The sequence below is a fragment of the Cavia porcellus genome, unplaced genomic scaffold (genome assembly GCF_034190915.1).
Source record: "Cavia porcellus strain 051 isolate PalLab524CR breed Dunkin Hartley unplaced genomic scaffold, mCavPor4.1 scaffold_27, whole genome shotgun sequence".
In the NCBI taxonomy this organism is placed as follows: domain Eukaryota; kingdom Metazoa; phylum Chordata; class Mammalia; order Rodentia; family Caviidae; genus Cavia; species Cavia porcellus.
In genome coordinates, this window is record NW_026947510.1 from 51,794,725 (window position 1) to 51,805,592 (window position 10,868).

General features: G+C 46.7%; 1 protein-coding gene across 2 annotated transcripts; it reads left to right on the top strand.

Annotated features, from left to right (window-relative positions):
• Positions 1-4,950: 4,950 nt before the first annotated feature.
• Positions 4,951-9,548, top strand: LOC106027842 (myosin-9-like). Of its 2 annotated transcripts, none has more exons than XM_013153010.3 (6): positions 4,951-5,720; positions 6,042-6,167; positions 7,009-7,097; positions 7,178-7,262; positions 7,570-7,700; positions 8,485-9,548. In XM_013153010.3, the coding sequence occupies exons 1-6, from the start codon at positions 5,109-5,111 to the stop codon at positions 8,600-8,602; spliced, it is 1,161 nt and encodes a 386-aa protein (XP_013008464.2). In that variant the 5' UTR covers positions 4,951-5,108; the 3' UTR covers positions 8,603-9,548. The 2 variants fall into 2 exon arrangements, with proteins under 2 accessions (XP_013008464.2, XP_063093668.1); XM_063237598.1 differs by having other exon boundaries at positions 4,954-5,720; positions 7,570-7,670.
• Positions 9,549-10,868: the final 1,320 nt, after the last annotated feature.

Below are 10,868 nucleotides of genomic sequence, written 5' to 3' on the forward strand. Positions count from 1 at the left end.
ATTAAATATGTTACATGTATGCAGCATATTGTTAGATCTTGCTTCTTGATCCATTCTAAGTCTGTTTCTTTTGATTGATAAATTGAGACTATTAATATTAATGATTATAAGTGACATGTATTGGCAACTTTGTCATGGCATTTTCCTGTTGTGATTCTCTTTTTATTCTCTCTTTTATAATTTGCTTTGCCTTGTGGATTTTTTCTGTTATGATTCATGGAGATACATTCCTTATTAACTCTTTCTCGAATGTGTTACAGAATATTTTGGATTACTGTTTGGTGACTCACAATTTCTTCAAGTGTTGTTTGCTCCATTGATTTTGAAAGATAGTTTTCTAGGTTACCTCGATCTGGATTGCTGGTTGTTTTCTTTTAAGGACTGAAATATTTTCTTCCAAGCTCTCCTTACTTTGAGGGTTTCTATTGAGAAACCTGGGAGAAGTTTGCCCCGTTTCATAAGAGCCTTTCTTTATAGGTGATTTGTTTCTTTTCTCTAACAGCTTTTAACATTCCATTCTTGTGCTCAGCTTCTGGAATCTTGACAGTTGTCTGTCTTCTCATAGGTTTTAATCATGGCTAATAGGGTTCCATATGCCTTAGGAGAAGAGATTCCTGTGTCATTTGCGCTGTCTCCTGTTTTATTGACCCTGATCAAGTGTGCGTTATTCTCCTCTGCATCATCCAGCAGCTGCTAGATTAATTTTTCTCATAGTCTCTTTCTATTTTAAGAAATTTTGCCTTTCAGTGATTTCTAATTGTAATCCTGCTTTTTTTTGGAGACAGGGTCTTGCTGTGTAGTTCTGTGTGGCTTAGATTCATGATATGGCCCAGACTGGAGCCACAGCAATCCTCCTGCCTCAGCTTCCTAAGTGATGGGATTTCCATGCATATGCCAACATTGCTGGGCTCATCCTGTGTTGAATATATGATCTTCTGCCCTTTCTTTGACTCATTCTGATGTGTATACTTTTTATTTGTTTTGTTTTGTTTTAGAAAAAAAGAGAAACAGAAAATAAGTGTAGAAATAATACAGAATTTGAAAAAATTAGCAGAAAGAAATGATTAGTGAAAAACATTAACAGTAAGAAATCACTGGTTGATTATATATTGTTATATTAGAAGTAGTTATTCAAGTTCCAAAATCAAAGCATAACAAATGGACAATCAAACAATGACAGGACTAACTATTCTGCTAATGAACTAACAAAAGCTTAGTAGTATGGTTATCTATGTTGTTCATACAGTTACATCATTTAGAGAAAAATTGGCCTTCCACATGCCCAAGACCGAAACTAGACTCATGTCTATCACCATGCACTAAAATAAAGTCAAAATGAATGAAATATCTAAATATTAGAACAGAAACATTAAATCTACTGGAAGACAAGGCAGATAGAAATCACCAATGCGTAGGAGCAGGCAAAGAGTTCGTGAACCAAATGCAAGCCGCACAGGAAGTACATTAGAGAATCACCAACTGGAATCTCACCTTGCTGTGTATACTTTTAAGATAATTTTTAATCTCTGGGATATCTTTTTGAATCTGTTTCATTATTACATTTCTCTCCTTTGTGAGGTGCTCATGATTTCCATAATTTTCCTCAATGTCTGAGTATTTTTATCTGTGCTTTAGATTTACTAAGCATTTCTATCATTATCTAAGAAGTTATTTCTGATTTGAGGTTTTTCTAGTGTCTCCTTCACCTGCCCTGGTGCTACTAGCACTGCTACCTCGGAAGGCCCCGGTAGGTAGCATCTGAATCGCTCCACTTCATCGCTCTCTGGGTTTGCCTCTGCTGAGCTGCAAGTCTGGGGCTGCGCCTTGCTGAAGTGTCTGCTCATTTGCTTACTTTTTTCAGTTTAATGCCTGGGTGGATGCTTGTAAATTGCTTATGTGAAGTGGCTTTATTGCTAGTATATAGAACACTAAGAAAATTGTAACGTCTCACAGATATCTTCCTAATGTACCTGGCTTTTGGGTTTTGAGTCTGTTGAAAAATCCCACTTCTTGAATTCATTTGGGATGACAACTGCTGCCTGCTTGGCCCAGCCCATGGATTTTGGTGCTGGCCCACAGTACTCTCTATGTACTTTAGTCAATCTCATTCTTAGCATAGCAGGAAGAGTAACTGGATGGAGCCATTTTGTCACTTTGGCTAAGATGGCACAGTCAGCAATAACAATAGCATCACACAGCTTAGAAAATGCCAAACTGTGATGGCCATTAATTTGTCACCTTGAACTGTGAACTAGATTTGCAATTATACAACAAAATACTAAATGTAACCAGAAAATTGTATGCAGTCAGCCCCCAATATGCCAATTTATCCCTTGGGAGAACATTGAAAAGGGGCTAGGAAAAAATAGAGAAATAGAAGAAGAGGAAGAGTTTAGAGTCAAGGTTGGAGGACAGATAAACATCATGCAACCTTTTGGAAACTGGTGCAGAAGACAGTAGGGAAAGAGAGAAGGAAGAAGCAAAAAGAAAAACAACACTAGAAAGAGCACAGGAAACTGGAAATCATGTTCACACTCACATAAACACAATATCAGGCAATGAAGTGGAAAAAAAAAACCAAGAAAAGAAAGAAAAAACAAAAACACCCACTTTCAGATTTGTCTCTCTGTCACTGATGGACTATGTGTGGATACGGTGTCCAGAGGCAGCAAGTCGGGGTACCTTTATGGTGGGGATAATCTCAGTGAACCTGCACCTTTATTTCCCCTGAAGTCCGCGGTGTTTTCTGGCCATGAGGTGGAAGCCTCACTCCCCCTATAGCCGTCATCCTGTGGGCTTGAACTCAGCTGGGAACCACTATATGGGGCCAAATGATGTTCTGAGTTCTGAGTTCAGTTGTCTGCATGGGAGCCAATCACTCTCTGCTGTGTGAGGTCTTGTCCTGCAGACTCACCCCCAGCTAGTGCAGTCCTCCACACCCACTGTTCCCTTCCAGTGCTGTGTCTCTCCGTGGAGGACTCCAGTGTTGCCAGCAGACAGTGTGGTCTGCAGGGCTGAACCGCTCCCCACATGTGACTGCCAACTCAGGGAGAAGGCTCAGCCAGCTCTCTCCTTGTTCACTGAAGTTTCTCTCTTCACATCCCCATGGGACATGAATTCTTGCTTCAGATCCTCCTGGGTCCAGGGGACCCACTTCCCTCCTTCTCTTCCTCACACTGCTATATTCTAGCATCCGGATGGCAGCTCTCAGAGAGGCTCTGTATCTGCCGCTTACCACCCCATCATCTTCCTGGAACTCTTCTGGATCACACTTAACTAACCAACTGTACATGTAAACTTACTGGTTCTTCATAGATTCAACCCACATTGTACCAATGTGGTTTTACTCTGTAAAAGTTCCTCTGAAAAATTTGATGTTTGCCAGCCATTTGAGCCCCTTCCTGACTCTCAGGAGCTGTCACACTCCCTCAATAAGTGTTTCTGATTCTTTTTTTTCTTTTTTTGTATTGGGAATTGAACTCAGTACCTCACACTTGCCAGGCAGGTACTGTGCTGTTGAACTATAATCTGGCCCAATATTTCTTATTCTTAACCTTCATTATTCCTAAAATTTATTCTTCAATTATATAGAGCATGAACTTGGTGTATGAGTCATCTTAACAGGTTGTAAAATGATATTTTCTTATTTCATCTTCCGCATCACATCCTGTATACACTACTTCAGTGAGAACAAGAACTTCCTGATTCTCATCCTGCAGGGCCCGACAGGCATTGTTGGAAGCCCCCCAAGCCACATCATGTCCACAATGATGATGCTGGTCTCCTTGTGGTCACCAGATTCTGGGGTCACCTGAGGAGAGGCCTGAGTCTAGGCTGTAACTCTCTAGATTTGTTTACATACCTGATATCACAGATATGAGAAAAATCTCATAAATATGTGAAAGTGTCATAAATAAGAGATAGTGTCATAAAAATGCAAATGTGAGTTTATTCACATCTCAGTCCAGTTGTGAAGAAACTAGCCCATGATCTTCAAATGCATAAAAGCACTCTTAGAAATAGAAGAAAAGGCCACAAACCACACAAGTACCAGTTCAACTAGGCTTTATTCCACCGAAAAAGTCCAGAAAACAATTGACAGTTTGATCTACTGAAACACCTTGGGCCAGAGCCAGGAGTGGTCGCTGTCCCTCTCTGCATGAAGAAGGTAGACACAACATTTAGCTTTAAAAACTCCAATTTTCAAATCACTAATTTGGCTCCATGATTTTGGCATACAACAGTGAAACCCATGAATTTGTATATGTTTGGAAATTGCCCACCAGTCCACAGTTTGGGCAACTCCTCTGGTCAGGCTACTATCTGCACTGAAGATCCTTAACGTCCAGTGAAACAGAGAGTGAGTGACACTCATGACCACACCAGGCCTTTTCTCTCATCCTGGCCTCCCTTCCTTCAGAGACTCTGTGTCTGTCCTACAACTCAAGTTTCAGAATTGGGTGACAAGCAGAGACAATATGGCATGATGACCTTTATCTGGCCTTTGCTCACTACACTTGGGGTTTGACAAAGCAGTCAACTGCCCCTGATTTTCCTTCTGGGAATCTCTACATGTGAAGCTTCCCTGAACCCTGATCCTGTGTCTCTCATGCAGAAAGACACCAGACCCGTGCCTGACACAAGGACCATAGTTTCTTGACAGAACAGAAGAAACTAGATACAGTACAAATGGACCAGTGAGTGCATGAGAAGAGCATTCATCAGTGGGGCGAAAGGAAAAAGAGATCAAGTCACTATAAATAGCGGAGGAACAGAACTGTGACTTCCTCTAGTGGACAACCAACTTCAAAACCCAACAAAGACACTTAGTTTCACAATGGGTTGAATGAAAACCAGATATAATGTTTTCTGGTGAATCAGTGAGTAAGAAGGAATTTGAGGTGACTGGGGAGACTGAACACTTCATCACCAGGATGACAGGAAGGATAGGTGTAATTCCAGTGTAGCAACTTGGCAGCACAAACCTGAGTTGTCATTCAGGGGAAACTGAAAGCTACAGAGCGGCAGGTGACTCATGCCATCATCACGGCCTGAACCAAGAGCGGAGATGGTATAAAAGGGCTGGGAGAGCGAGGATCAGTCTCTTCATGCAGAGAGACATCAACATGGTGGAATTTTATGAGCTGATTGTTCACATTCCCAGTGATGTGGAGCAACACCTTCCAGCAACTGACTCAGATCCCATCAGCGAATGGAGCCTACCAGAGGACAGCGACTTGGTTTTGAGTGAATTTGAGAAATCTCAACTGACCATCGCCAATAAAATTCATAAGGAAATTCTAGGGAAATGGGAAAAAAATAACCCAAAAGTCTTTAGGCAGTTTAAAAAAGGAACAAAATCTTTTGAGCTTCGCATTTTGATTGAAACTTCTATAATGATCCCCACCTCTCTGGGTCAGAGTTTGAGGCAATTTAAATTTACATGCCTAAATCATGTGTATCCCGGCATTCTACAGTGGATGTATGCCTCCAAAAAACCTGATGGATCCTATGAGACTCCTGGTGAGGATTACATCAACAAATCCCTTCTGACAGAGAGCCAAGCAGAGTTGCAGTTGTTGTGGACCAACATGGATGAGTACAAAGAGCCAGCTCAAAATTTCTCAGGACGCAAGAGGCTGGTAGAGGAGCATCAGAACCAAAGTCTGTCAGATCTGTCCCAAGCAAGCGCTTCTGGCAGTTGTGGTGCAGGGCTTATGGTAAGTGAAAGCAGAGACATATGGGTCGTGCCAAGTGCCTCATACAGAAGGGCATCACATCAGAAAAACAATGGCCTGAGGAAGACCAGGAATCTGTCCTGAGCTTCAACAGGACAGGCAACACCAGGAATCAAATCACAGCTGCCCTGGACAATGCTAGGCAGGTCATGAGTCTGAGTAAGAAGGATCAAGATGACCTGGTGGGGTGACCTCTGGAAGACATGACCCAAAATTAATAGTCCCCTGTGGGGTGGTGTTGGGGTGGAAACCATGGACCAGGTGGGACACCAGTGGGTGTGCTAACCTCTCCTCCTCACCCAGGCCCAGATAAAGGACGGCCTCCATAAGCTGGAAGACATACAAGCTTTCGGGGAGGAAATCCTGACACAGGCCAATAAGAATGAAAAGAAGCTGAAGAACACGGAGGCTGAGATGATTCAGCTGCAGGTGAGCCTGGCCCACAGGTACATGCAGCAGGTGGCAGCTCACAGCCTACATGCATCTGCCTTTGTCCCTCGGTAGGAGGCTGGAGGCATGCAGCGCACTCCAGCAAGACTGAGGTGCCCCGTGTTTTACAGAAGGGCCCTGTTATGCAGCCGGGACCCTGGTGTGCTCACTGTGTGTGGAGGTGAAATTGTGACAGTTCAGGCCATGTGCTAAGGCCTTGTGGCAATCACTCCTCCTGATGTGGTTGTTCCTTGAAGGGGTCTGAGTGTCCCCTTGGTTGCCTTGTAGCTCATATGGTGAAAGCTGCTGGACTAGAGGGTCTCCTATTGCGTGATGGTCCTGCTCCTGGCATGCACAGAATAACCCACCTGTGCTCTCTTGCCTGGACCCGGGGAGATCTTTCCCTCCACTGTCACATGTGGTCCCTGTGGAGGCAGGCTCCCCCTCAGAGAGAAACTTTCCCCTGAGCCTGGTGTGCAGCATCCCCAGGTTCCATCCTGAGCTTCCATCCCTGTCTCCTGAGCCCTGGCCCACTGGGAACACAGTGATCTGCACGGAGGATCTGTCCTCCTGTCACCTTCATTAGGCTTGGATGTTTTTTGCTCACATCCCTGACACCTGGCTTGATTCCTTGTATGTGAAGTGGTTTTGTGAGCATGTGGTACTAAAGCTGTGATCTCAGAAGGGGACTCACTCTGTGAGCACAGCGACTCATGAGGGAGGGCTTCGTGGAAGGGGGAAAGTCTGGCTTGGGGAGGGTAGGAGCGCAAGGTGTCTGTGGAGTGCTGGGCACGGAGGCCCCAGCAGCCCCAGTGGGTTACATTCTGGGTCCTTGTGGCAGGAACTGGAAGCAGCTGAGCGTGCCAAGTGCCAGGCCCAGCAGGAGCGGGACGAGCTGACTGAGGAGCCTGCCAACAGCAGCGGCAAAAGGTGAGCAGATGAGGAGTCAGATGCAGGGCTGGGGTGGGTCCCCCACTGACAGACCCTTCATTTCTCCCCAACTTTCGCAGAGCCCTAGAGGGGAAACCTCAGCTGGAGACCCGCACTTCCCAGCTGGACCTGATCAATGACCGGCTGAAGAGGGTCAGCCTGCAGGTGGGCATCAATGTGGCCAAGCCACCTTCCACACTGGGATTCCCAGCCCATGGCCTCAACTCCTTCCTACAGCAAGGCGGCAGCAGCTGGCAGAGGCTGAGGAATGCTTCCTGGTTGCTTCTGGGAACAGTGCTGGCACCCGTGGAGCTCCCTGGGTCCCTATTCATGGGCTGCTTCCTGTCTGAGAGAGCTGAGGTCTTGGGTACCAGGACTCTATGGGATCTTACTGTTCCCTTCCACTGGTCCCAGTGGTGCCAACTAGTAGACAGCCTAGCCCACCTCAAGGCCATTGCTTTTCGTTCTGCAGATTGATGAGATCACCACTATGATCTCCACATGGAAGGCCTCCATCACTGACTCTGAGACCAAGGGAACAAAGAGGGAGGAGCAGCTGGATATCGAGACCAAGTACGTGCCCCATGGTTTCCCACTTCACAGGTACATGATGCCAGTCTGACTGCTCCCTGGAACAGCTGTCAACCTGGGGTGGTCCTTTCCTTAGCCTTCCAAGTCCAGAGGCTGCTGTCCCATGCAGGGAAATCCATGTTCTTCTTGCTGGAGTGGATTTGGGTTTTGAATAGGAGCCCATGGTTGACCTGGGGGTCTGAAGTAGAGAGGTGCAAGGTCATGTCTACCTGGACAGCTGCCATTGGACTCAGTAATACTGGGACTTCATGGGTGGAATGGTGATCTTACTGAGTCCCAGACCTGTATTTTTAAGTGGCCAAGGCTGCCCTCACACTCGATCTTCTGGCCTCAGCCTCTCAAAAGTTTGGGATTGCAGATATGTAACACATGCTAAAATTTTTATTTCTTTCTTTCTTTCTTTCTATTTTTTTTTTTTTTTTTTGAGAGAGAGTCTTGCTATGTAGTCCAGGCTGTCTCAAAGTAATGATCTTCCTGCCCCAGCCTCCTTAGTGGGCTGGAGCCTATATTTTTGAAGGCAAAAGAGCAAAATGTTCAGACTTGCTCTTCAGTGTTTTAAGATGCGTTTTCTGTCCTATGATCTGGAGAAGATGTCTGTCCTGTACCCTGTGTAGGCACTCATTCCTGTCTCATGGTTCCACTTGTTTTGCTTGCCTTGGAGAAGGGATGGAGCCCAGGGTTCTGTACTGCGGGACAAACACTGTGCCAGGGTTTCTCAATAAAATCCATTTGAACATGTTGTGCTGTGCAGCTGCCCTCCAGCTGGGCTCTGCTGACCCTCTGCATTTGCCCGCAGGCACGAGGACATGAAGCTTGTCTTGGTACAAGAAGTGTCACAGATGGGCACTGGTGACTGCTCAGATGAGGAGGAAGATGGCAAAGATGATGGGGCCGAGGCCAAGCCTGCTGAATAGGCTGCTTCTCCTGTTCTCAGGAAGGACAGATGGATGACTGCCCACCTCTCCCTGCCCCTGCAGCACCCTGCCTTGGGACAACTGTGACCTGATCCTTACCCTAGTCCTGCTGCCCTGCTGAGGGCATTGGCTTCCTCTGGTGCAGCCCTCCAGCCCTTCCCCCTCCCAGAATCTGACACCAAAGAGTCAGGGCTGGGCCCAGGCCTGCACAGTGTGACCAGCAGGCCTGCACCCTCTGCTGTCTGAAACCGTGGTGAGGCAAGGAGGGCAGGCTGCTGGGGCGGGCTCCAGGGTTTTCTACAAATCTATTTTTATTCAGACTAAAAGAGTTTTGATAGCCTCACACCCAGAAGTGTTGTCAGCCCGCACAGCTCCAGCCCCCACCTGGCCACCAGCTCCTCCTTCCTGCTGCCTTGTCTGCTGTTGGCAATCACACATGGTGACCTCACACCTCTGTCCTGTGGGCCCCCACTCCCCTGGGCCCTGAGTGGTCTGAAAGGAGCAGGCCCAGCTCCACCTCTGTGCAGGACACAGAATGCAAGGGAGGGGGGACTTCTTATCCCCTCTGGGCAGCCCTCTGTCACTGCCCCTCCTGATTCCAAGATGTCACAAATGTAGTACCACTGCCCCTCCTGCACTGGTCTATACTGGTTGGTGAATTTATTTGTATTCGTAATTGACTTGTATATGCTTCATTAGACTCACTTCTGGCAAGAAGACTTTTTTTATAAAGGAAACAAACTTGCATCAAATTATGAAGCTACATATAATACAAAGCTCTGAGTTCAGGTCCCAGTTGCTGTCACAAAGGAGTGAGTGGAACTCCGACCCACCCCTTTTTCTATAATGAAATTGCCTTAGCATGAGTTGCAGCTGTCACCACCTCAGTAAGCTGGTTTACAGATGTTTTCACTGAGTCACAATAAAGAGCACCATTTGCTGAGAACCAACTCTGAGGAGTCCTTCTGGGGAGAGGGTGGTGGAAGGAGCTGTGCGTCATGTCCAGGAAAACCTCAGAGCCACTCTATCCAGAACTTAGAATTGGCAGAGCTTTGAGCAGTCACATCCAAGTCCTCAGCGCGAGTCCCCCTCAGTGTTGGTCAGGGTCAGGGTAACAACGTGCCCAGAGGTCCATTTGGATGCAGTGTCTCTTTCCATGGTCACAAGAATCACGTTTCTCTAACCTAGGAGGAGGATGGGGTGACTGAGATGTGGAGGTTGGGGTAAGGAAGGCTATGCCTGTACAGAGGTAGAAGGAGGGGAAGGCGGGAAGCAGGACTCCCGGGAGGCCTGCACACAGCCATTAGCCCAGGGGTGGGTGAAGCCCAGTGCTTACAAGTAGGGGAGGAGAGAGGGTCAGTGAGTCAGAAAATAGATGATAGAAAAGACCCACCATATGAAAGAAGTCTCTAGAAGCAGCAGACAGAACAGAACCAATCACATGCGCATCTATTCTGAGTTCCCAGTGGAGAGAATGCATCTGTGCTGGGAGCTCCCTTTATCACAGGTGAGTCATACACACTCACCACCAGTGTTTTCACGGTCATCTTGTTCCATCAATTAGCTGCTCATTCTTTAGCTGATACTATATGACTTTCTTTATTTTAGTTCTCCGCTGCATTCTGATTCTTAGTGGGGTGACCAGGCATTCATTGCTCTCCTCTTAAATTTCATCTTCTTATCCTTAGCTATTTATTCTTTAACGATGGAGATGCTTTTTGGATGAGAGTTGCTGTGAGGTAGCCAGGGCTTCCCAGAGTGGAGACCCCAGCCCAGCAGCAGCTGCAGCAGCAGCGCCTGAAAAGGTTTTAGAAATGTACTTCTTGTGCCCTCTAAAGCCCTGAATTAAAGGCTTTGCAAGGAGGGTATTCAAATATGGACACTCAGGTACTCACAGTGTGTGTCTGTGTGTGTGAGTATGTGTGTGTGTGTGTGTGTGTGTGTGTGTGTGTGTGTGTGTGTTCTGAACCCACAACTGCAATGAAAGGGCTCCATTTGTGTTTTCCTGCATTCCTGTTCTCTTGCCCTTTTGTATCTGGGCCCCTCCTCTGGTGAGGCTTCATTCTTGCTTTCTAGAACTTCTGTACCGGGCCAGCAGAGAGTAGACAGGGCGCAGGTTTTCCTGAGCCATCCTCCATGCAGGAGTGGGGCTTCTTGGCTGGAGGTTCAGGAGTTGCTGACCCAAAGCCCCTCACAGGCGAAGCGTCCTTGCTTCCTCTCCATCCTTCAGTGTGTGTGGCTGGAGCCCTCTAGGTGCTGCCTGCTT